Below are 27,427 nucleotides of genomic sequence, written 5' to 3'. Positions count from 1 at the left end.
TCTATCCAATACCAGGATAGTTCATGTGCGGGGATCGCTGCAGACCTGGTGGGCCGAAAGGGCCAGTTTCCGCACTGTATCTCTAAACTAAAAAAAGCATCACATGCTTAAAAATCCAAGGTCACTCAAATTGTTTTTGAAGTATTTTAACTGCGGAATTACATTTAAAAATATTTAAGAAATGCTACCTAATGGAAGCATTGAATGTAATAGCAGTTTTGTCATTTTTTTGTGAAGGTAGAAAAGATAGAGCGAGAAGAACTGCAGACTCAAGTAGAAATGCTGAATTCTATGGAGAAAAAATATTGTGATTCAGGTCCTTCCTACGACTGCCTGGTATGGCATGATGGTGAGACTTGGAGGTAATTAATGAATTGATTTATAATTTAAAAGAATGCATATTCATATTAGAAATATTACAAAAATGATTTGGATATTAAGATATCAGAATTTTTTTGGTAATGCAACCTTTTCAGTTATGCTTGTTTGTGTAGTTGGAAAATGTTACGTTTCTGTATTAAATATTGCCTTGCAACATTGTAGTAACTTGGAAAAATCTGCTACATTAATTGTGAATTTCAGATTTTTAAAAATATTGTTCCAATTTCTTTCAAATGTTTCTCCATGATTTATTTTGTTGACAGAGCCTGTGTAGATACAAGTGAATTGGGGGATCTCAGTAACTGCAGTGTATTGAGAAACTACAGTGTGGCCCAGGAATATGCATCGTTAGGATTATCTGAGATGCTCAACTACTCCATCAATGTGTACGATGAAGGCAATACACTCTGTATTGTGGCAAGTGGAGGTAAGAATTGACCTTGTGGGCACTCGCACATCCTCTGCTTGGTGAAAATGATAGTTTGGCGGCACTGGGCCTATATTTGCTGGAGTTTAGAAGAAAGAGGGGGACCTCATTGAAATGTACAGAATAATGAAAGGCTTGGAGAGAGTGGATGTGGAGAGGATGATTACACTAGTGTGAGAGTCTAGGACTAGTCATAGCCTCAGAATTAAAGGGCTTTCTTTTGGGTAGGCGATGAGGACATATTTCTTTAGTCAGAGGGTGATGAATATGTGGAATTCTTTGCCACAGAAGGCTGTGGAGGCAAAATCAGTGGATATATTTAAGGCAGAGATAGCTATATTCTTGATTAGTACGGGTGTCAGAGGTTATGGGGAGAAGGCAGGAGAATGGGGTTAGGAGGGAGAGGTAGATAAGACATGATTGAATGGGGGAGTAGACTTGATGGGCACAATGGCCTAATTTTACTCCAATCACTTATGATTTGTAAATGGAGTAAACAGTATTGAAGAAACAGAAATACTGTATTAATTTTGCAGATTGTTTGGCACTGTAGTATCACTCGACAGAGAAACTATAGCGATTATAGATTTGTACCATTCTATGTCACTTGGTTTTGAAATTGTCCTTCATCCCGAAAAGTTATTAAATTTTGATTGAACTCACCCAGCAATTATTTTAACGAGCAAATAGGGTTCTCCAGTACTTTCTAAATATGTTAGAAGTACAGTCTTAACCAAAGCTGTGTGAATTTGCTATTTTTACTGATGTGTTAAGATCTTTTGCTCAAACATGATTCGATGAGAATTATTCGTGATTTTACTTCGTTTGTTCGGGATCATAACGGACTTGAATCTCAGGTAGACATAAATGCTGGAGAAACACAGCGGGTGAGGCAGCATATATGGAGTGAAGGAATAGGCGACGTTCAGTCTGAAGAAGGGTCTCGACCCAAAACGTCGCCTATTCCTTCGCTCCATAAATATTGCCTCACCCGCTGAGTTTCTCCAGCATTTTTGTCTACCATCGATTTTTCCAGCATCTGCAGTTCTTTCTTAAACAGACTAGAATGTCATGTACCTTTCATATTGTTATTAGTTATTTTACTATCATTCATGTCATAATTGAGTCCCCATTTTCCTTCTGATTTGCAGTTCTTTACACAGAATTATTTCTGCTTTGTTCAAACAATTTGATTTGATATGTTTGTCTAACATATTCTGACCTTTTTTTCCAAATGATTATTAAGATCTCTTAGTAAGTATTCGCTTGTATGACCCTCGGCAATTCACAGCATTAAAACACTAAGGGGTAAATTATTGCCTCTTAAACATTGGGTAATTGATTCAGTGTAACATAGACAGACTACAACATTGGTCTGGCATCCAGATATTGAAGAGCTGCTGTATCTATAGTGTTGGGGTTTTTTCTCAATAGGAGCCCATGGGACACACGTAGCTAGCATTGCTGCTGGCTTCTTTCCAGATGATCCTGAACGGAATGGTATAGCACCGGGGGCTCAAATTCTTGCTGTGAAGATTGGTGACACAAGACTTAGCACCATGGAAACTGGTACAGGGTTGATCAGAGCTGTGAGTGTTTTTTTTTTCCCAAATTAATCTTGTTATCAACTAAGATTTAATGTTTAATACTAATGTTTCCTTGATTTTATTTTTGTTACATTTTCCTCCTATTCTCTCGTCTGTTCCATGTTTTGAATCGGGGGAAGATAAAATGTTCAGGATTTGCATTTGATATTCTATAACTTATTGCATGAAGTTAAACATTTTAGTTTTAACAGATAAATTTCCTTCCAAAAAGTCTTTGTTGAATATCCATCACTGAAAACTTGCAGGATGTTTCTTAGTAATGACCTGATGCCTTTCTACATGGAGGAAATAATGAACGGAGAAGCATCCAGGGTCATTTTAATGTGCCTTTACACACCAATCAAAACAGTAGATCCTATATTGTTATTTCTAAAACTATAATTCGTGAAGCTATCACAATCTATACACCTGAAATAATTGCCCTGCTGTCACACCACGAGCATTCATCTGTTTGGAGCTAGACACAAAATGCTGGAGTAACTCAGTGGGACAGGCAGCATCTCTGGAGAGAAGGAATGGGTGACATTTTTCGGGACGAGACCCTTCTTGAGACTCGACCCGAAACGTCACCCTTTCCTTCTCTCCAGAGATGCTGCCTGTACCACTGAGTTACTCCAGAATTTTGTGTCTACCTTCGATTTAAACCAGCATCTGCAGTTCTTTCCTACACATTTGTTTGTAGCATTGGACTTGGCTTCATATTTTGAGTCTGATATGAAAAGCATATCAGTTATTTTAGCTGCAATTTGATACAGGTTTCACTTGCGACTGACCTGAAATGTGTCACTGACAAAGTGCACTGAAGCAAAATAGTAGAAACAGTAAAACAATATTGTCTTATCTGAAAGTCAGCACTGTGCCAAGATATCGGTCTGCATTGCATGGAGTATCTTACAATAAATGTCATTATAATAGTATGATTTGTTAAAATGATCAAAAATAAATGATGATCAAATTATAACTAAATTTGATATCATTTTAGAAAATGTAATTGAACGTTTAAAATGCCTGTAACAGGGAAAATATTAATTTATTCTTGATCTTGTTTGATAAAGGTGGAAAATTTGACAGATATTTGCGTTTGATATAATTTTTCTCATAATGCCCTATTTCCATTACCCAAATTAAATTTAAATTTGTTTGTCACAGATGATTGAAACGATAAAATACAAATGTGATCTTGTTAACTACAGTTATGGTGAGGCTACACATTGGCCCAATGCTGGGTGAGTATAATTTAGATTTTTGTCAGAAGTGTTTGACAGATCAAATTTGAATAGTGGAAAGAAAAATTACATTGCTATTAATGTGATTACTGTAATTCATGTAAGATATAATGGTTCTAAGTTACCAATTGACTTATAGCAGATAAAAGTAGTCACATTTTGAAAATCAGCCATTATTTATCAGCCAAACAAAACAAACATTTGCCATTTGCAATAATGTATTTCATTATTTCTGGTTAAAGTTAGAAGTGACTAACAGATTAATTTAACAGAAAATATTCACAAATCAAAATCAAGCACATTTTTTTGGACTATCACTGATAGAGATTGATTATAATGTATGATTTTAATTTTAGAAGTGGCGTATATTGTTGATCTACTGCATTTGCGGATAAAGAATGGAAACATTAAATAATGATATTTCTCTGGTCATTAATGCACTTTTTAATGACATAATATTGATAGGCTATTGGTATCAAAATGGATTTTAATACGCCAAAATGTATATCATAGTTTGCAGCCTCCCAGTTGAGATTCTTAACTGGCAAGCGATTGTTATTGAGTGTTGCATAAATTGTTTCAAATCTCTTTTCTTTTTCAATATTTGTAGATGCATTTGCGAAGTGATTAATGATGCAGTATTGAAACATAATGTGATCTACGTGTCAAGTGCAGGCAACAATGGACCTTGCCTTTCTACTGTAGGATGCCCAGGTGGAACGACTTCCAGTGTCATTGGTAAGAAGTGGTTTATGACTACTATCAGATCAATTATAATTATACCAATGTTTTTCCATTCCTTGAAGATGCTGACTTTCCATTGTTTTTCCATTCCTTGAAGATGGTTCAAAGTGATTGCTACTTGTTTCGTGCCATTGAACCTGTGTAAATTTAGATAATGACTGTTTAAAGCTATTTGAAAGCAAAATACATTGCTATCGGGGATGTAATGCTGAGGCTTTAAGGCACTGGTCTGCATTTGGAGCATTGTCAGCAGTTTTGTGGCCTATATTTGAGGATGGACTTGCTGGCGTTGGAGAGAGTCCAGAGGATGTTTATGAGAATGATCCCAGGAATGATTGGGTTAACATGTGATGAGCGTTTGTGACACTGGGCCTGTACTCTCTGCAGTTTAGAAGGATGAGAGGATTGAAACTTACTGAATATTGAAAGCCCTGAACAGAGTGGATGTTTCCACTAGTGGGAGAGTCTAGGACCAGAGGCCATAGCCTCAAAATAAAAGGACGTACCTTTAGAAAGGAGATGAGGAGGAATTTCTTTGGTCAGAGGGTGGAATTCTTCACGACAGAGGGCTGTGGAGGCCAAGTCATTGGGCATTTTGAAGGCGCAGATTGACTGATTCTTGATTAATAAGGGTGTCGGGGTCATGGGGAGAAGGCAGGAGAATGGGGTTGAGATGGAAAGATAGATCAGCCATGATTGAATGGCAGAGAAGACTTGAGGGCCAAATGGCCAAATTCTGCTCCTATAACATGACCTTTTTTACTCTATTGTAAGCCATAGTTAATTTCCTCATCACATGTAACCAGGCAATATAGATATCATTTGTGGAGGGTGAATGAAGATGGCAGAGTGCTAGTGGTAGGTCTCATCAAGTCGTCAGGTTTATTGTCAAATGCACCAGTACAGTGAGGTGCAGGGACAATGGAAAAACATGCTTGCAGCAGCATTGCAAGCGTACAGACTCAAACACAAAAACATAAATTCTATTTGCATTACATACAAAATTCTGCAAGACAGTAAAAAGAATGAAAACTGCAAAAAAAAAAAAGCATTAGTGCCAAACGCAATTAGGAGGGGACAAAAGACCATGGTAGGGCACGAGGTGGTCCGTAGTGTTCTGTGGCCAAGGATTAGGGTTGTGTGGGTTGTTTCAAGAACCTAATAGCCATTTAGTTTGGACATACAGCGCGGAAACATGCCCTTCAGCCCACTGAGTCCACACCGACCAGCGATCCCCGCAATTAACACTATCCTACACACACTGGGGACAATTTTACATTTACACTGTCAATTTATCAACAATCCTGTACGGCTTCGAAGTGTGGGAGGAAACCGAAGATATCCGAGAAAACTCGCGTAGGTCACGGGGAAAACGTGCAAGCTCTGCATGACGGAACCCGTATCAGGATCGAACCTGGGTCCCTGGTGCTGTAAGTAGCGAAAAGTATTAAGTGGATTACTTTCCATAATAAATGGCCTGGATATGATAAACTGACTGGTCCGCAAGGTTTAGAAGTAATTCTACTATAATTTGTTTCCAACCACGAGTTCTGTAATGTTATTTTGAACTCCACAGGTGTTGGTGCATATGTCTCACCCGACATGATGGTTTCTGAATACTCCTTGCGAGAGAAGCTGCCTGCCAACCAGTACACCTGGTCTTCAAGGGGGCCATGGTAAGCAACGTCTGTCTGTGTTGGTGATCTTATTCGTTTATTGAGGAAGCATTATGGTGATGCATTGTGGATAGTGCAATGATTCTTATTAAACCCTGAACAGTACAGTAACAGTATATTCTGTTGTCACCTTTATACATCCCTATCAGCGCCGTAGGTGGCTGCTATTTGTATACATTGTGTATGCAAGCAAAGAATTTATTGGTGCTGCTTCCTGCATTGGCACAGAACTAGAAAATATAATTGCTTTGGCTAGTAATTGCCATCCTGTCCTAATTTTACCTTGGTTTATATCTTACTCTTCCATTCCTTGAATTCTCTATCCCCATATCAGCAAACTATTATTAATACATACCTGCCAACTCCCATTACTTCCTCACACCCAGCTTCTGCAAGAACCCTATTTTGTTCTCCCAGCTTATTTGTTTTATCATGTCTGTTCTGATGACAAGACTTTCAACATTAGTAACATTAAAAAAAATTGTCACCTGATCCACAGCTTCCCCACAAACCATTGGCAACACTACTATCATCTGCATCACCTCTATTTGTCATATTTCTGCTTTCATCCCACAATGGGATAGATTTTCTCTTCCACTCCTCTTCTGCCTTGCCATCCTCCACATTCAATGGTTCACCATAATTATCATCACATTCAATGATGTCCACAATTGGACACATCCTTCCTGTTTCCTTTTCTTTCAGTAATCCAATACTTTCAAATGAAAGCTGTGTGTTCACTCTTCTATCTCCACCCACCACTCTTATTTTCATTGTACTTCCCCGTGCAACCTCGTGAGATACAATACCTCTTTTACCCAGCCTCCTCCCATTTTCTATTTACACAACTGGTCTCCCTGGTAGAGATTTATTTTCTGTTAAAATGCTGTTGTTTTCTCACTTCTGCAGTTTTGATGAGATCATTAATCTTGATTGTTAAATCTGTTTTTGTCTGAGCATTTCCAGCATACCCTCGTTTTATTTTAGATTTCCAACTTGTGCAATGCTTGGGTTTGGTTAAGCGGAATTATTTTTAATTTGTCGTAGCATTGAAATAGGCCTTCAGCCCAGTGAGTCCGCATTGACCACCGACCATCCATTTACACTAATCCTATATTAATCCCCTATTTATTCTCTTCAAGTTTTCATCAATTTCCTGATATTTTGACACTCATCTGTACACTGGTGACCAATTGACTTACCAGTCTGCATATCTTTATGACTCCAGTGAAAACTAAAACCACATGGTCACAGGAAAAACCTTTTGATTCAAGTTTTTGAAAGTAAATACCATCTGGAGGGATGATTTAATTTGATTCGTGCATACGCTGGCTCAACTAGTAGGTGTTATGTTTTAGTCTACAGAAAATTGTTAATGGAAGCAGGAAAAGTTGAATTATACTGCATTATGCTGTGGGATGTTGGTTCTACCACTGTAACTCTTGAATATTTTATGAATCTGGGCTGTTGCCAGGATTTCTTAACTGCAATCCATGCCCACATTATTTGGGCCAGATGCGGCGAATTAAACTAGACAACCATCTGCAACTAGAAGGCGTCATCTGAAGTCTTTCAAGGCCTCAGAGGCAAGTAAGTCTTATGAACATAGTGCTGAAGCTTCACCTTGGAACAGTTTAACAGGCTTGGACAGGAGACAAAGCAATCGATAGAGCTCCTGTCGAAACTTGAAGGTTTTTTAATTATATATCTTTTAAATGTCTCCTAATCTGAGGAAAGACATTCTTGTCATAGAGGGAGTACAGAGGAGGTTCACCAGACTGATTCCTGGGATGTCAGGACTTTCATATGAAGAAAGACTAGATAGACTCGGCTTGTACATGCTAGAATTTAGAAGATTGAGAGAATTTAGAAGATTTTGTAAGTTTCTTATAGAAACTTACAAAATTCTTAAGGGGTTGGACAGGCTAGATGCAGGAAGATTGTTCCCGATGTTGGGGAAGTCCAGAGCAAGGGGTCATAATTTAAGGATAAGGGGGAAATCTTTTAGGACCGAGATGAGAAAAAACATTTTCACACAGAGAGTGGTGAATCTCTGGAATTCTCTGCCACAGAAGGTAGTTGAGGCCTGTTCATTGGCTATATTTAAGAGGGAGTTAGATGTGGCCCTTGTGGCTAAAAGGATCAGGGGGTATAGAGAGAAGGCAGGTACAGGATATCGAGTTCGATGATCAGCCATGATCATATTGAATGGCCGAATGGCCGACTCCTGCACCTATTTTCTATGTTTCTATGTATTCAGAAAATATATATTTTTTTAATGTTTTTTAATTCTTTAAACATTAGTTAAAATGCATTAAAATACCTCAGGCATGTGCCGTGAGTAATTACTCAAGGTAGGCAGGCGGCTTTAAAAAAAAATCTTAAACCGCGCATGCGCAGATTGTTCTCTCCTTAAAAATAAAAATAAATAACAATTCAATTTGCCCAAGGCTTCTAAATCTCCTTCATTTTTTTAATTACTGAATGGGTGGGGGATGAAGGCAGGTGGAGAGATAGTGGGGGAAAAACGGGAGCACACGGGACGTTTAATCAGTTCCCATCTTATTGAATGACAATACTAATTCAAGAGTCCAATTGGAGGGAGAGTTCCTTTCACGGCGTATGGAGAGTCTGTGCCAGGGGTTAAAGTTGCGGGGAGGGCAGGATGTTGGGAAGGAGGGGGTCGGAGATCATATCAGACTCACTCACCGCTGCCACAGTGCTCCGGGCGCGGACAGCAGAACTGGCCCTTACTTCCGGAGAAGGAAGCAGCTCGGGTGGCTGCGAGCGGCCGCTGGGACCCGACAGCAGAACCGGCTGCCTCTTCAGCGCCTCCTGCTGGCCAGCTCACCTCTGGCAGTGCTCTCCGTCTGAACACCTCTCACCTGCCGCTCGTCGACCTGAGTGAGGCCGGCAAGCGGCAGGAGAGAGGTTTTCGGACGGAGAGCACTGCCAGAGGTGAGTGGGGACCGGCTGAAGGGGCTGCCGGTCCCGGCGGCCACTCGCAGCCACCCAAGCTAAATCATCCCCGGCCACAATGCGGTGGCTCCGTGCCCGGAACGTCGCAAGTGGATTACTGGCCCCGATCCCCCTCCTTCACAACGCTCCTGCCCTCCCCGCAAATTTATCCTGGGCCAGACTCCCCAAACACTGTGAAAGGAGCTCTCCCCCCCCCACCCCGGGAAATACAGTATTTAAAAACATAAAGCACCAAGAAATGTACTTACCACGTTATTGGTACACAAACTCCATTCTTCTCTCTTTGCTTCCTAACATACCCTTCAGATAATGGCAATCCATATTTGAAAAACCCACCAAGAAACTCGCGCTGTGCATGCGCAGTAGGCTGTTGCGCATGAGCAGTACAGCAAAGGCAGAATTTCAGCTGCCTTCAGCCCCGCTTGAAATTGACGGCTTCAAGCAGCGCTGATGACACGTGGGCTGCACAGAGCTTCCCGTGTTACAAGTGCTGCGGTTGAAAGGCACGGAGAATTATGCCGACCTAAGAGATCGAACTCGTTAGATAGGCATAATTCTCCCATGCCTTTACTATTTATATTTAATGATAACCATGTCATAATTTTAGTCAGGGTAGGAAGTGCCTACCCTGCCTACCCTGACGGCACGTGCCTGAAATACCTACAGATCATTAAAAATGTGAAACTAGCATAAGAAGCACCTCCATTCTCTTGGTTAGAAAATCCCATTAAAATAAAAAGAGATCCCTAATCTGGTTTTGGGTTGGAGAGGCAGGGTATCTGGAACAACCCTGGATTGAGTTCAGTGTCGAGTGTCTGGAGCAGCATGACACATCAGCATCTGCCACACAACATAATGCAGACTTGCAATGACTAAACCCTGGCACTTCCCTTCAGATTTAAAAGGGACCTGAGGAGCAATTTCTTCAGACATAGCGTGTGAATATATAGAAGCTGCTGGGAGTAGTAGTGGCGGCAGGAACAATTATGACGTTTCAGAGACACCTAGATAGGTACATGGATACGAAAGGTTTGGAGGGACATGGGGCAAGGTGTGGGCAATTTGGTGGGCTTGACCGAAATGGACCAAAGGCTTTTTCTTTTGCTCTTTTGCGTGATGATTGTAAGACCAGGAAAATCTCCACGCTTTTACAGACATTACCTTTGTTCTCTGCAATGTAAAACTCACTTCTATTATTTCTCATTCAGTCCTGATAAAAGGCCATTGACCTAAAAGGTTTCTCACAGATGCTGCCTGAGATGTTGAGTATTTTCTGCTTACTTAATTTTTATTTCAAGGCTGAGAGGTACTCCCTTCTTTAGAAGATTCTGTGCAGCAAGACTGCAAAGTTCACTGTTGAATGAGAGTTCAAGTATAGGTTATGCATTTTCAAAATAGTAAATAATATTGTTTTCTGAGCAGGAGGATGGTAGTGGAGGATTATTTTTCTGATTAGAGGCCTGGACCAGTGTCGTGCCTCAGGGATCTATGCTGGGTCTCCTGTTGTTTGTCTAAAACATGAGGCCATAGAAGTTGACATTTAAAGTGAGGGTAGAAAGATTTAAAATAGACCTGAGTGGCAATTACTTCAAACAGAACATGGTGCATACAATGGAACAAGCTGTAGATAAAGGTATAATGATGACTTTTTAAAGGTGTTTTAAAAGGTATATGGAATGGAATGGAATGGTTTAGAGAGATACTGGCAAGCATGTCTAGCTCTGTAATAACACCTGGTTGGTATGAATTAATTGAATCAAAGAGCATGTTTCTGTCTTGGACGTTCCTATGACTCTTAAGTAAAGAACATTTTAAAAAGGAAATACACTTGGTATACATTGAATACTTAAACCATCTGGAAGTTTGCTCTTTATCTATTTATAAGAAACATAGAAATTAGGTGCATGAGTAGGCCATTCGGCCCTTCGAGCCTGCACCACCATTCAATATGATCATGGCTGATCATCCAACTTGGTATCCTGTACCTGCCTTCTCTCCATATCCCTTGATCCCTTTAGCCACAAGGGCCACATCTAACTCCCTCTTAAATATAGCCAATGAACTGGCCTCAACTACCTTCTGTGGCAGAGAATTCCAGAGATTCACCACTGTGTGAAAAATGTTTTTCTCATCTCGATCCTAAAAGATTTCCCCCTTATCCTTAAACTGTGACCCCTTGTTCTGGACTTTGAGGATCTTGAAGAATTTGAGGAACTTCCTTGTATTAACACTATCCTGAATTTATTACGTTTCTGCTGCAGATGAATATTAAAGTGAATGATGATGTGATTAACAATTTTTACCACTAGCCACATGATTAAAATTACGGCAGTGAATGAACATTCAGTATTGCTCAGATGGATGAAAATTACTGTTCTGTATTTTAAAAAGTTTGTGAAGTTACTTTACCTGTATTGCAAGCGTGTTCTTGCCTATTTCTTGATCTTTGCAGTGTAGTATATCAATTTTCTTAATGTTTTTAAGTGCTGATGGAGCTCTTGGAGTGAGTATCAGTGCGCCAGGTGGTGCTATAGCTTCTGTTCCAAACTGGACTCTACGTGGAACCCAACTGATGAATGGGACCTCAATGTCTTCTCCTAATGCATGTGGAGGAATTGCTTTGCTGCTCTCAGGTAATAAATTGTCTGGTAGTGAATGGCTGAAAATGAGAAATAGAGTAATATTTTTGTATCTATGAAAATTTAATATCCTTATTGTTAACAAGACGTGACATTTTATCGCATGGTTGTAAATGTGAATCATTTAGTTGCTTGTTAATGCAGTCTAACATTGCATTGAAATGTCTATTCCTTATTGGCCAACATTGGCATTTTAGTAGTTGGGATTTTAAACAATAGTGTTAAATGTGGCAGAATTATTGTGAAAACCTTGTTTCAACAAAATGTCTGTTATTTCACACACACTGATTATGCCAAGTTTCTTCATCCTGTGCTACAGAATGCATACTTGTACGCCATCTTACACTGGCACCATTTTCTGAGCATTATTAATATTAATTTTAATATGGAATTAGTCATATTCTGAGGATTTTTAGATATTTGTCTCCATCTGTCACTTATTCCAAAGCAAAAGTTGATGGTGCCAGAACTTGAGATTTATACATCAGTGATTGGATATTTTAGACAAGTCACTGGATTCCTTTTTTAAATTTATAGAAAACAGAATATGAACTAAAATTGTTTCCTAAACATGCATCTTAACATTTAATTCTGTGTGTGCTCACACAACTTTTACGTAGCTGAGTAATGCCTTTCAGCCAATCCTGGTGCCTGCAGGCACTAAAAGATTGTAGGTCCATTCATACAGCTTCTCTGCATTAGTTCTATGGTTTGATTGTTCTCGGTAACTTGGTGATCAATACTCTGATTATCGCTTCTTCTGACCCATGCTGTATTGTGCTGTGTGTGTAATTTAATTTATATTGTATGCGTTTCTGCTTAAATACATTTTTCAAGGCCTTAAAGCTAATGGTATTGGCTACAGTGTTCATTTCATTCGGCGAGCCCTTGAAAACACAGCCATGAAGATTGAAGGCATTGAAGTATTTGCACAAGGACATGGTATAATTCAGGTATGTAATATTCCCGTTTTTATAAACTTGGCTTACAATATTTGAGTGCTTTGATGAAATTAACTATTGTATTAATTAACGGATGGATTTGGATTCTTTGCCAGGATCTAGCAGGTTTTGCAAGGTACAGTGAAATGCAACATAATATAGTTTGATCATTAGGAAATAACCACCATATCATATTATTTAATAATATCTTCATGGTGTAACAAACATATAGCTCAATTATGTGATATGGCACAATTTAATTTTGTCTGTATCGCAGTTCCATCTTGTGCTCAGTTTTATGCAGCAAAATTATTTGCCTTATTTTTTCTGTTCTGCTAAAGGGATGGATACAGAGATAGTATTTTAGTTGTGGTCTTCCAAAGTTCTCTGCTCTGGATAGATACCAACATATTAGATAACAGTACATGTTACACTTCCATTCAAAAGAAAAGAGGAAGAACCAAGAATGCACATTAAAGTCTCTACTTCCTCAGAATACTCAGGAGGTTCGACATGTCTCCACCGACCCGTACCGATTTCTACAGATGCACCGTACGATGTATTCTATTGGGATGCATCACAACTTGATTTGGCAACAGCGCAAACCCGCATGTCTTTGGGATGTGGGAGAAAACCGGAGTACCTGAAGAAAACTCGCACGATTATAGGGAGAACGTGCAAACTCCGCACAGACAGAACCCGAGGTCAGGATCCCTCCCATGTCTCTGATGGTGTGAGGCAACAGCTCTACCAGCTGTGACACTGTGCCGCCCCAATTAATTATCCATCACAATTCATGCCTAGATGTGGTAGGATTGCAGAGTTTTGATCTAATCCCCTTATTGTTAATATGCTTAGCTCATCTAAATTTAACTTTGTTGTTCCCCATACAACAACCTTATATTCTTGAAATCTATCTGATGTATCCAGACTGTAGTTCTTCCTAAGCAAGTGCATTCTTCTTTGTATAAGGTGATCAAAACAATTTTCAATACTAAAGATGGTTTCAGCTCAGCCCCTTTGAACTGTAGAAATATTTACTCTTCAAATCCATGCCTTTGCTAAAAAGCTCAATGTTCCATTTGCTTTCCTAATTACTTGCTGTAACTTGTATGTGAACTGTCTTGCACAAGCATAGAAGATCTCTTTGAAAATTAACATTGAATATTCCCCACATTATTTAGTAATATTTCACCTTTGTACTATGTGCAGAGCTCTACATGCCTCCACTATGCAGAATCAATTTTAGTGACATAGGTGAAGAGACAAAGTGTAAAAAGATAAGAGTAATCTGTCTGATTTTATTTATTTTGTACTTGTAATAACGTAGTAGTGCATCAAACAACGGAGTAGATGCTAATCTTTTAAGGCAGATATTGGGAGATTCGTGATTAGTATGGATGCCAGGGGTTATGGGGAGAAGGGAGGAGGATGGGGTTAGGAGGGAGAGATACATCAGCCATGATTGAATGGCGGAGTAGACGATGGGCCTAATGGACTAATTCTGCTCCTATCGCTTATGACCTGATGACCGAATCCACTTCAGAGGACATTTGTGAGTTAGCAACATGTATATCCCGGCCTCATGGAATTTATGAGTGCATAGCTGTAATGTGTTAGCTGTAATGTGTTGGCTGTTAGCAATAATTGGGAGGTTAGAAATTAACCTGCATATATCACAGGGCCACTTTATGCTGCAGTGTAAGTTAGGTATAATACAGATCTGGAATCATCCCCCTCAAAATGTTGCTAGGCATTTATTTCTTATCTTAATACTTTCAATCTGCTTTACTGGTAGTTCCAGGCCATATTTCCACATGCTGCAGTGCTGTTATGTCATGTTTTGGTGTTTTTATTTGGTAAATATTACCCTTTACAAGTTTCAAAATTCATGATATGAAATCTATTTCTCTTCTCTTATTAGGTTGATAAAGCTTATGAATACCTTGTGCAAAATTCATTAATGCCCACTCGTAATTTGGGTTTTAATGTTTTTGTTGGCAACCAACGGGGAATTTACCTGCGTGATTCACCCAACCATGCTTCACCTTCAGACCATGGGGTAGCAATAGAACCAGTTTTTCCAGAGTATGCAGGTGAGAGCAATTTTCTGATCGCATGTTTTTCCAGTAAAGGGTTTGGTTTGTTTTAAGGTGGAAATGGGCAGATTCTTGACAATTAACGTTTTCTGTGGGTAGCCGGGAATATGGAATTGAGGTTATAATCATTATCAGCATGACACTTGGTTGGTTGGGAATGGTGGAATACTTCAAGCGTCTTTGAGACCCTGGGTGTTAATGGAGATAAGAGGGTGATGGCAAATTGTACATTAGGTTATGCTAAAACTTAAAAAATACTTGCATTATAAAATGGTAAGGAGGATGGGAAAGAATAATTAGTAAAGTTAAACATGATAGAAAACCATTTGAAAAGAAAGATGTTTTATTAATCCATCAGAGAAGATGAATGAATACTTGATTTACACTTTCCTGAAAGAAAATGTCCAGCATTGGAACAATTCCTCATTCTTTGCTAAAATAGTGTTGGAGTAACTCAGTGGGTCAGGCGGCATCTTTGGAGAACGTGGATAGGTGATTATTTGAGTTGGGGCCCTTCTTCAGACTGATGTCTGAAGAAGACGACCCATCTGTCTGAAGAAGGGTCCTGACGCAAAACGTCACGTTGTGTATGTGTTATTTTACTTTCCAGCTCTTTGTGTGTGTTTTTGTAAACCAGCATCTGCAGTTCATTGTGTCTCCTCATTATGTGTCAGCTGGGTTAATATATTAAGACTTCAGCAAGGCTTGAAACCCACAACACTCTGACTACAATTTAGAAAAGGAACAAAGCTGTTGGTTAAGAGAGTTATTCCTTGTATAATTTCTATAAAATAGTATATTCTGTTACAGTGTAATATAGTTTGGGAGATTTTCCAGAACTATTGTAAATAATAGAGAGAGTACAGAGGAGATTTAAGAGAATGTTGCCTGGGTTTCAACAACTAAGTTACAGAGATAGGTTGAATAAGTTAGGTCTTTATTCTCTGGAGCGCAGAAGGTTAAGGGGGGACTTGATAGAGGTCTTTAAAATGATGAGAGGGATAGACAGAGTTGATGTGGACAAGCTTTTCCCTTTGAGAATAGGGAAGATTCAAACAAGAGGACATGACTTCAGAATTAAGGGACAGAAGTTTAGGGGTAACATGAGGGGGAAATTCTTTACGCAGAGAGTGGTAGCGGTGTGGAATGAGCTCCCAGTGGAAGTGGTGGAGGCAGGTTCATTGGTATCATTTAAAAATAAATTGGATAGGCATATGGATGAGAAGGGAATGGAGGGTTATGGTATGAGTGCAGGCAGGTGGGACTAAGGGGGGAAAAAATTTGTTCGGCACGGACTTGTAGGGCCGAGATGGCCTGTTTCCGTGCTGTAATTGTTATATGGTTATATGGTTATAATAAAGAGCAGATTTTCCTTCTCATCACTATTTGGAAGTCTAACATGTGTCATAGAGAATAGGTGTTGGAGTAGGCCATTCGGCCCTTGGAGCCAGCCTGATCATGGCTGATCATCCAAAATCAGTAACCCATTCTGGCTTCCACCCCCTATCCCTTGATTCCCCAAGCCCTAAGAGCTAAATCTAACTCTCTCTTGAAAACATCCAGTGAATTGGCCTCCACTGCCTTCTGTGGCAGAGAATTCCACAGACTCTCAACTCTTTGGGTGAAAAAGGTTTCCCTCGTCTCAGTCCTAAATAGCCTACCCCTTATTCTTAAACTGTGACCCCTGTTCTGGACTCCCTCAACATCAGGAACATTTTTCCTGCATCTACCCTGTCCAATCCTCTAAGAATTTTAAATGTTTCTATAAGATCTCCTCTCATCCTTCTAAATTCCAGCGATCACAAGCCCAGTTGATAATTTTTTTAATCATACGTCATTCCCGCCATCCCAGGAATTAACCTGGTGAACCTACGCTGCACTTCCTCAATAGCAATAATGTCATTTGTCAAATTAGGAGACCAAAATTGCACACAATAGTTAGAAACAGAGAAAATAGGTGCAGGAGTAGGCCATTCGGCCCTTCGAGCCTGCACCACCATTCAATATGATCATGGCTGATCATCCAACTCAATATCCTGTACCTGCCTTCTCTCCATACCCCCTGATCCCTTTAGCCACAATGGCCACATTTAACTCCCTCTTAAATATAGCCAATGAACTGGCCTCAACTACCTTCTGTTCCAGAGGTTCACCACTCTCTGTGTGAAAAATGTTTTTCTCATCTCGGTCCTAAAAGATTTCCCCCTTATCCTTAAACTGTGACCCCTTGTTCTGGACTTCCCCAACATCAGGAACAATCTTCCTGCATCTAGCCTGTCCAACCCCTTAAGAATTTTGTAAGTTTCTATAAAAATCTTCTAAATTCTCTCAATCTTCTAAATTCTAGCGAGTACAAGCCGAGTCTATCCAGTCTTTCTTCATATGAAAGTCCTGACATCCCAGGAATCAGTCTGGTGAACCTTGTCTGTACTCCCTCTATGGCAAGAATGTCTTTCCTCAGATTAGGAGACCAAAACTGTACGCAATACTCCAGGTGTGGTCTCACCAAGACCCTTTACAACTGCAGTAGAACCTCCCTGCTCCTATACTCAAATCCTTTTGCTATGAATGCTAACATACCATTCGCTTTCTTCACTGCCTGCTGCACCTGCATGCCTACTTTCAATGACTGGTGTACCATGACACCCAGGTCTCGTTGTATTTCCCCTTTTCCTAATAGGTCACCATTCAGACGCAGTCTCACCAGGGCCCTGTACATCTGCAAATAATGTAAGAGCACAGGCAGTTGGTTGATACCGTAGCCAGAATGTCTAAGTTGAATTATGTCTGAACCTAAATCAGAATTTTTTTTAAATGATAAATCAAGATCTTCATCCAACCATCTACCTATCAAAAACCCATCTTCACCTGTATCTACCTATCACTCGCCAGCCTTTGTCCACCTCTCCTCCCTTCCAGTATTCATTACCCATCTCCCCCCCCCCTTTCCCAACCCCCAACACAATCAATCTGAAGAAACATCCTGGCCCAGAAATGCTGCTTGACCTGCTGTAGTTACTCCAGCACTTTACCAGTATCTGTTCTGTACCTGGGAATAATTACATTTTGGACCCTTGAAACACAGCTTCCCTTGGGCAAAAGAATAAGACGTTTTCTGATATTGCAAATTCTTGTAAAGCAGATGATTTAACTTGATCAATATCGCAGGAGCTTACTCGGTTTTTTACCTGTCACATTCCAGATGTCAACAACTTCTTATAAAAAATTATACATGGACTGCAGGTGAAGATGTGTAATTATTTAATTGTACAGATGCTTTACGTGATATTTTCTTACATTTTCCACCAGTAAACTCTGAGCGGATATCTCTGCAACTTCACATAGCCCTAACCTGCAATGCTTCATGGATTAATTGCCCCGGTCATCTGGAGCTAATGAATCAGTGTCGACATATAAATATTCGAGTGAATCCATCTGGCCTTCGTGAAGGGGTGCATTTTACTGAGGTACCTTATTGAAAATGATACATCTAATAAACGTACTCGTTGTATACTATCAAAAAATAAAAAAAATAAAAACTTTCATTCGAATTTGCAAAGGGATGTGCAGATTCAGCTTGAAAATAATCTAATTTCTGTATTGCCTGTGTTGTCTATTCTGTTGTAATTCTTTTCATTATTTTCAATTAATTGTCTTGTATTTGAATCTGGCTTCTCTGTTGCTCTCTCCACCTTTCACCTTTGAATTCAGTTCCCCTTTCAAGTGCAGTATAATCGCCTCTAATTGAATAGTTTTCGTAAATACCTAGTTTCCTGATGAGATATAAATCACTGCGCTGATCATTTTTAGAGCCATCCCACTTTCCTGAGACACCCATAACCATGTCACTTAGTGCTTTTGCCAAGTAACCGACAAATGAGATCCATTCTCTGGTGTTTGAGAAGGAACTGTAGATGTTGGAAAATCGAAGGTAGACAAAAGTGCTGGAGAAACTCAGCGGGTGCAGCAGCATCTATGGAGCAAAGGAAATAGGCAACGTTTTGGGCCAAACCCCTTCTTCAGACTGATGTAGGGTCCATTCTCCATTCTCTGGTGTTAATCCACTGTTCATGTTTACATTTGTACATGGTTGCCATTATCATAGTGTCATGCACATGTGCTGTTTATTACAAGCCATTATGAAATCGGCTAAATTGTTTTAAGTCTTGATGACCGTAACAAATAAAGTTTTCTGAAATTATTCAAAGAATAATGTTAAAGTTTATTTTTTTGAAAGGCTTGGTGTAATTCTCACCACACGTTTGAGGCTAGATTTGCAATATTTTATGGTACTATATGTAATACTGCAATTTTTGGTTGTTATTCTTGCATTAATTTATTTATTTATTGCAGGTTTGTGGTTATGATACCACAGCTCCTGACGCAGGGCCTTTGTTTAGACTTCCAATTACAGTCACTGTACCACTAAGGTTAGTAAATCTATCAATTGATTTATTTTTCTGCCTTGATTTCATAACCTTCTGTTTTCATACCCTTCTATTGTGATATGACTGATTTCTGAGGCAAGATTAACTTAGACTATTAGTTATTTCCAGAGTGCATATCTAAAATGATTAATAAGTTACACTAAGGTAAACACAAAATGCTGGAGTAACTCAGCGGGGGAACAGGCAGCATCTCTGGAGAGAAGGAATGGGTGATATTTCGGGTCGAGACCCTTCTTCAGACTGATGTAGTTAGGATTAACAATTTCCTATAGCTTTCTTCTTTTCCTGCGATGACCTTGCCTGATGTGTAATAATTCCCATTCATTTTCTATTGAATTTCCCAATTCATTGCCATTATTTGTCATTAGGGTAAAAATCTATTTTTGTTCTTTGATCGTTAGTGGTTCAATTTAATGGTTCGTTGGTGGTTTATTCAAGTGCAAAGTTGAGCGCACTACTGTTAAGCCAGAGTGGTTGCGACCTCATGGTTAAAATGGGAGTATAAATATGTTGAGTGTGGGCATGCAGTTGGTAGCTCATGTTCCTGATGCAGCAGAGTTGCTTGCCGTTTGCCTTTCAGAACATTACTGGATCTTCTGTTGCATGGTGTTTTTACTCTGTGTCATCTGACCCAGATCACATGATATTTACTGATGTTAATAGACCAACCTTTTTGTTACATTTTACTAACATGCAATAATTGAGTCAATCCAAACTTACTCCTTCTTTCTAGTTCCTGCATGGTGCCCTGAAATATCTGTTTAAAAAAGACTTGGGTTGACATTCCTTTTCTGCCAAGCTCTCATCTATGTGTACCAATATTGAAATTCTGATCAACGCCTTTTCACATTCTGAAATCTTATTAATTCACTTCTGGTTTTGGTTGAGTTCACTTCAGCTCCTTGCCGGACCTTCCCACCATTTTTTAACTTTCACTTTTTCTGACATTCTCTTGCCAAGTTATATTACTCTAGCTGTTCAAAGTTCAGGTGTCTCTAGCTTGCTCCAAAGAGTCCTACTTGTATCAAATTGCTTTCATTTCCGACTCCATGTTCATATCTTCAGTAGCAACAGCAAAAGGCCCATGAATATATTGGGGTTTTTTTGTTAGAGTAATGTCTTCCACTTCTGTTCATAACTTCACAAGTTATAGGAATAGAATTAGGCCTTTCGGCCCATTGAGTCTACTACGCCATTCAATCATGGCTGATCTCTGCCACCTAATCCAGTTTCCTTCTCCCCATAACCCTTGACACCCATTCTAATCAAGAACCTGTCTATCTCTGCCTTAAAAATATCCACTGAGTTAGTCTCCACAGCCCTCTGTGGCAATGAGTTCCACGGATTAACTAACCTCTGACTAAAGAAGTTCCTCCACACCTTTTTAAAAGAGTGCCCTTTAATTCTGTTACATTAACCCTGCACACATTCCCCAATCCTGCATTGTGATGCATATTTTCTCCCAATCTTTCTCACTTTTTCAAAGTTTTTTTATTCTTTAGACTTAAGACCATGTTTCCTCTAAGACTAAACGCTTAGTTACCTCTCCTGTATTCTTCATTGTAGGGTCCATGAATCATCGGGTTATGAGCTTGTGTGCAGTGATGTTCCCTTCAAACCTGGCCAAATCACACGGCATTTTCTTGAAGTGCCTTATGGTGCTACTTGGGCTGGTAAGAGCACCATATTTTAAACTGTTTTCTATTCGGTAGATTACTTTCCAAATGGATTCTGTCATTTCTGCTTTAAGAGTACATGCATGATATTTTAGTGTATTAAATGTACTTGTGAAATGTAGAAGTGCTGACACTATATACATTTTTTTTCTAAGCAACCTTGTTTTTAATTGTTTACTTTTGTAAGTGGAATCAACTTGTCAAATTTAATAGTACTTTCCCACGAAATAATATTTTCTGTAAGGCACCCACTTGATAACAATTGCATTGAGCAAAAATCCATAGGTTTATATTTTTAGCTCAGCTTGTTTGACTAAGCATGGTTGGTGGCAGAGGTGAAATGGAATGCTGGTTAAAAAGGCGGGCAAAGATAACATTTTGATATGGCTGTGCAATAAAAAAAAATGTTCACCTCTGGTATGTGATTGGTTACAATAACTGGGAAGGTATCCTAAACGTGTGCAACCAATGTCTGTTTTACTCTGAGGGGTGTGGAGGTGCTGTGTCTGCCATCTTTGGTTAGATAGAGGCCTAAACAAAATGGTCCCAATGCTTTCTGTGGTACTGTGCTTCAGTTTTAATGTATTGAATAAGGAGATCTACACGAAGTTGTACACCATTTCAAATCTGACAACAATGCAGGAAAGAACCCGAATTTTTCATTGCATTTTTTGGAGTCCCTTCCTCCTACTTCAAAAACCACATGTGGTTATCACCACAGAGGCTAAGTTTTCACATATGAAAATAATCTTTGCCAGTTCTGTCAAAATGCGTAGCTACCATTTCCACAAAGGGAGCAGTGCTATTGCTTATTTATTTTTGTGTGTTTTAACTTTTTTTTACAGAGGTTACTGTTTCTTCACTTTCATCTGATGTATCCTCAAAGTTTGTCCTTCATGCAGTACAACTAGAGAAACAAAAAGCTTATCGGACCAATGAATTCTATAAATTCATATCACTTTTAGAGAAAGGATCTTGTTCGGAGGCATTTCCAGTTTTGGTGAGCATAAGCCTAACATAAAACCATTTAATTACTTTTTGCTTTAAAGTCGTAAAAAAATAATTTTGAAAGTATGTACTTTTTTTAACTTTACCGTTATTAGCATGGTAAAACGCTAGAATTTTGCATTGCTCGTTGGTGGGCCAGCCTTGGTGACGTCAGTGTCAAGTACACCATTTCTTTCCATGGAATCGTTTGCACTCCCTCTCAACTGCACATTGTAAGTTTTTACTTTATATTTATTAAATATATTTGATTTTTATTAATTGAATACTATTCCTGGTGCAAATTTTTAATTAAAACTGTGTATTTGAGAGTAGTTACAAAATTAGGTCATATGGCAGCTTTTATTTGTTTTATTTATTATGAAACATAGAAACATAGAAATTAGGTGCAGGAGTAGGCCATTCGGCCCTTCGAGCCTGCACCGCCATTCAATATGATCATGGCTGATCATCCAACTCAGTATCCCGTACCTGCCTTCTCTCCATACCCCCTGATCCCCTTAGCCACAAGGGCCACATCTAACTCCCTCTTAAATATAGCCAATGAACTGGCCTCAACTACCCTCTATGGCAGAGAGTTCCAGAGATTCACCACTCTCTGTGTGAAAACATGAACCATTGCAAACACCAATTTTGATTCAAGGCCTTTTAAGGAAAAGAACCGATTAATATTTTAAAGAGGAGATAGATGACGTAAGACGGTGAAAGGTTGCCACAAATGCAGGTCCTCTGCAGGTTATGACAGAACTGATTTATGATATATTTAAAACCCATGTTCTTGCGTGGCAGAATATACCTGCAGGATGTTAACAGTCGGCAAATCCATCTGCCAGTGTCTCAAACATTACTCATATGTACGTGTTGTACATCAGCTGGCATTCCTAACTGGGGAGAACCTGTAGGTGGAAATATATTGTTGAACTTGTAATCAATTCAGTTATCGTCCCATTGGCAGATGGAGTAGGCTTGAGGCGCCCACTCCTGCTCCAAATTAACACATCGTATGTATGTTGGATTTTGTTTTTTGTTTAGAAGTAGGTACAATAATTAAAAATAAGTAAATCGCAACTCATATCAGGAGAGTTAATCGTAGATTAAATGTGCCAATTATATTTACAATAAATCTTTTGAAGTTTGCAAAGAAATAAAATATTTGGAGGTTTTTAAACCATTTACTGCACCAATACATAAAACCTACAAATATATATTTGTTATGAAATTTGATGTACAGATAAAACATTGGAATTCACAGAGAAAGTTGTAATTTAGCACTAGAATATCATTAGGCATACTTAAAGGTTTTAGAAAAGGAAATATAGGAAATAATATTTTGTTAACTATCCTTGGCATAATGTTTACAAAACTATTTGTGTAAATACTCCAACTCTTTGTACAAAAGAGAAAATATAATCATTTCAGTGATTTTGTTTTCTCTATTGAGTTGGGCAACAGGGTATAGCATTCTAGCAGCTCTTCGAACATGTGTGGACATAAACCATGCTAATACATTACTCCGATCCCAAAAGAGTGGTGGTGGTATCACCCTCTGAAGCGCTTTCAAAACAAAATCCTATTGAGTGGATGAGGAGGGTAACTATGCCCTCAATCAGTGTAAGAATGTTACTCCTGTGTCATGATCAATGTTTACAAGGAAAGTAGTTTATTTGATCGTCGTGCATCTTGTATAACTGCACATTGTCTCCCAGAATTAGTGGACACAGTTTCAGAGCTAAATAAGTGGAAATGTTTTGAATCTTCTGAAATTCTATGTAAATGCATGTCCATTTGACCTTTGTTTGTAAAGATATTTATGCTACAAAATTCAGTAAATATGTCTCTTGGGTACCAGATGTACTTTTGATGTAATTAATATCCAATGGGTTAATTTCATTTGGTTAAATTTGTTTTATAATGCATGTCTGGCTATTCCAATGAAAACTCATCATTATCAGAGCCTGCTTTAATTTCTCCTAATGTTTTCTCCAATGCAGAATGCTGCAGATGGAATTACTCGTTTTGATGTAATATCTACAATGAAGTATGAAGAGGTTGCTCCCTTAATTAGTCTCAAATGCTGGATTCAATCCTTGAGGTAAATAATGATCGTTGCTTAAGTTAATTGGTCATCTTAATAGATAGTATTCATTCTCTTTTTGGCTTTGAGGGTATATGTTTTGAAGATGGTACTTCCTGTTGCCAGTTTTGTTTCGTGTATAATCCTGGCAATAGAAAAATTATCATCCGCTAAGATTTTCAATATAATCCACTAAGTAGTTCCTCTCAATACTCTTCTGGAAGCAGTCAAGTTGAGTTTACTGTCATCTGTACAAGTGCAGTGAGATACATTTACAATAAACAGCTTGCTTGCAGCAGCATCACAAGCATGTAGACTTGGATAAATACGCAAAGCATAAATTAGACATAAATTGTAAAAAAATTGTAAAAGCAAGAATACTGTGCAAAATAAAAACAAGACAATGGTGCAAAACACAGTTAGAAGAAATGGCATGTCTGTTTAGTTCAGGTGGTTGTCCAAAGTGTTCTGTTGTCGCATTAGGATTCAGGCAGTGCAGGTTGGTTCAAGGACCAAATAGTTTTAGTCTCGAGATACAGCACGGAAGCAGGCCCATCGGCCCATCGAGCCTGTGGCGACCAGCCATCCCGGCACATTAACACTATCCTACACACACTAGGGGCAATTTACACTTTAACCAAACTCATTAACAAACAAATCTGTACGTCTTTGCAGTGTGGGAGGAAGCCAAAGATCTTGGAGTAAGCCCATGCATTCACTGGGAGTACATACAAACTCCGTACAGACAGCACCTGTAGTCAGGATCGAACCCAGGCCTCTGATGCTGCAAGGCTGCAACTCTACTGCTACGCCACTGGGCCGCCCTTCTAAGGAAGTAGCTGCTGCTGAACCTGGTGGTGTGCGACTTCAGGTTTCTGTACCTCCTGCCCAATGGTAGCAGTAAGAAGAGGGCATGGCACTTGATTTACTTAAACTATGTGATTGGTTTAATTTATTGCCCATTTCATTTTATTAGGTGTAACCAAAATGGTTAACATTTCAAAGAATATAGCGATGGATTCCTAGAAATTGATAAGAAATTGGAAGCTGATTTGTGTTTTTGCCTGTGGATTGATGATCCACAAGTTATTGTTCACTATAAGGCCATTGGCAGTGCTCTGATTTATGTTAGAGTTGTGGGTTCAAGTTCTACAATATAGACAAGTAAAGTTTCAGCTGATATTTTGGAGCAATGCTGTGGGAGTGAATTTGTTTCAGCAGTGGGTGTTGACTCACCTTGTCCTCTTTGTGGATGTAAACAACATCTCGTGCTCTTATTTCAAGAATTTTGCTGGTGCACTAATATTTATACCTTGGCTAACACCGTGAAAAAGATCTGCCTGTATCTTGCAAGGAAATGTTGGCAATCGCCCAAGTTAACAATAAGCAACATAAGGATTTCACGTGAATGTGAGGTTAGGGTGACAAATTAAAAAAGAAAAACAATAAGCAACCTTCAAGGTCGGCAGAGGAGCGGCAGGTGAAGGTGTGAGTACGGGCGACAGTTTAAGAATAAGGGGTAGGCCATTTAGAACTGAGATGAGGAAAACCTTTTCACACGGAGAGTTGTGAATTTGTGGAATTCTCTGCCTCAGAAGGGAGTGGAGGCCAATTCACCAGATGCATTAAAAATAGAGTTAGATGGGGCTAGCAGAATCAAGGGGTATGGGGCGGAGGCAGGAACTGATTGTGGATGACCAGCCATGATCACATTGAATGGCGGTGCTGGCTCGAAGGACCTAATGGCCTACTCCTGCACCTATTGTCTATGTAACTTTTCTTTAGTATAGAATACTAACCAGAGGTGGAGAGCAGATGCATTTCCGCAGTCGTTTTGAAGGATAACAATTTTTTTTTTTGTTTCTCGCTCTGCTTTTATAAATAAACTGTTCAATGAAATATCTAAGCACCAATTTCTAATGAATTGCTTCTGTAATTTGTTTTTAAATTTCAGACCGATAAGTACAAAAACAAGGCCTTTAGGACCACGGGATACGTTACCAAACAATCGTCAATTCTATGAGATTATTTTGATGTACAGCTTCCATCAAGTAAGTATTATGAAGCAGTTCACCATTTCATTGCGGACGATAGCTAAAATAAAACAATTCCTCCACTTTGATGACCTCGAAAAGATCATCCACACATTTATCTCCTCCCGCCTAGATCACTGCAACTCTCTTTACACTGGCATCAGCCAATCTTCCCTGTCCCGCCTGCAACTGGTCCAAAACGCCGCACCGAGACTCCTGACGGGCACCCGAAAAAGGGACCACATCACCCCGATCCTGGCCTCTCTCCACTGGCTCCCTGTGCGGTTCTGTATACATTTCAAGACCCTCCTCTATGTCTACAAAGCCCTCAATGGACTTGCCCCTCTCCTCACCCACCACTCCACCTCCAGGTCCCTCAGATCGCCAGATTGGGGCTGCTGAATGTCCCGCGGTCTAGGCATAAGCTTAGGGGCGACCGCGCCTTTGTGGTTGCATCTCCTAGTCTGTGGAACAGCATCCCCCTTCCCATCAGAACTGCCCCCTCCATCGACTCCTTTAAGTCGAGACTAAAATCTTATCTATACTCCCAAGCCTTTCCTGACGTCCACTGAGCGAGGGCTAAATGTATATATGTATGTAGATGGTTTGTTTTTATTACTATTCTTATAACAAATGTAAAGCACTTAGGCCAACGAGAGTTGTTTTTTTAAATGTACTATATAAATAAATATGACTTGACTTGACTTGACATAAGAAAGTCCAGAGATTCATTATTTTATAACAATGACCTTGTAGAAATCATTGCTCCACTGTACTTAGAATTTTAATATCAGGTAGGCTAACATTCTGTGAAGCAAAAGATAAAAACAACCATGCTTCTGACAAGTTAGCATCTCATAATTTGCATTAGTCCCTTCTTGAGTCTTTTGATATTACCCAAATTCCAGAAGAACATTTTGCTTAAAATGACTGGGATTTGGCAGAGGGATCTAGGAGTACAAGTGTGTAGTTCATTGAAATTGGTGTTACGGGTAGATAGAGTGGTGAAGAAGGCTTTTGGCACATTGGCCTTCTTCAGTCGGTATAAATGTAGAGACATTATGTTATAGTTGTACAAGATGTTGGTGGGGCCAAACTTTGAGTATTGTTTAGTTTTGGTCACCCTTCTTCAGAAAGGTGCCTTTAAGTTGGAAAAGGTGTAGAGAAGATTTGCAAGGCTGTTGTCAGGACTGAAGGACCTGAGTTATAGGGAGAGGTGGGGCAGGCTAGGACTTTATTCCTTGGTGCATAGGTGGTTGAGGGTGATCTTAATGTGGTGTATAAAATCATCAGGGGAATTGATATGGTGAATGCATAGTATTTTTCCCAGGGTAGGGGAATTAAAAACTAGAGAGCATAGGTTTAAGACGAGAAGGCAAAGATTTAATAGGAATCCACCAGACAAAGTTTTCACACAGAACGTTGTGGGCATATGGAATAAGCTGCCGAGAATGTCTTTGCAATAACAACAT

At 39.3% G+C, this 27,427-nt stretch overlaps 1 protein-coding gene across 5 annotated transcripts in view; it reads left to right on the top strand.

The window, feature by feature from the left end:
* Nucleotides 1-27,427, top strand: part of tpp2 (tripeptidyl peptidase 2) — an 80,755-nt gene that overhangs the window by 12,925 nt on the left and 40,403 nt on the right. For all 5 annotated transcript variants that reach the window (XR_008723660.1, XM_055637385.1, XM_055637383.1 and 2 more), the window contains exons 5-20: nt 238-362; nt 645-808; nt 2,243-2,397; nt 3,565-3,641; nt 4,252-4,379; nt 5,962-6,061; nt 11,525-11,673; nt 12,517-12,632; nt 14,545-14,716; nt 18,029-18,186; nt 19,073-19,149; nt 20,734-20,840; nt 21,689-21,843; nt 21,947-22,063; nt 23,840-23,940; nt 25,877-25,973. Coding sequence is in view for 4 of the 5 variants with exons in the window: in XM_055637385.1 (XP_055493360.1) it covers nt 238-362; nt 645-808; nt 2,243-2,397; nt 3,565-3,641; nt 4,252-4,379; nt 5,962-6,061; nt 11,525-11,673; nt 12,517-12,632; nt 14,545-14,716; nt 18,029-18,186; nt 19,073-19,149; nt 20,734-20,840; nt 21,689-21,843; nt 21,947-22,063; nt 23,840-23,940; nt 25,877-25,973 (1,998 nt within the window). In the remaining variant the exon portion in view is untranslated. The remainder of the gene's footprint in view (nt 1-237; nt 363-644; nt 809-2,242; nt 2,398-3,564; nt 3,642-4,251; nt 4,380-5,961; nt 6,062-11,524; nt 11,674-12,516; nt 12,633-14,544; nt 14,717-18,028; nt 18,187-19,072; nt 19,150-20,733; nt 20,841-21,688; nt 21,844-21,946; nt 22,064-23,839; nt 23,941-25,876; nt 25,974-27,427) is intronic.

Source organism: Leucoraja erinacea, chromosome 6 (genome assembly GCF_028641065.1).
Source record: "Leucoraja erinacea ecotype New England chromosome 6, Leri_hhj_1, whole genome shotgun sequence".
Taxonomy (NCBI): domain Eukaryota; kingdom Metazoa; phylum Chordata; class Chondrichthyes; order Rajiformes; family Rajidae; genus Leucoraja; species Leucoraja erinaceus.
Note: the sequence above shows the minus strand (reverse complement) of the source record. Positions and strands in the feature narration are given on the sequence as shown.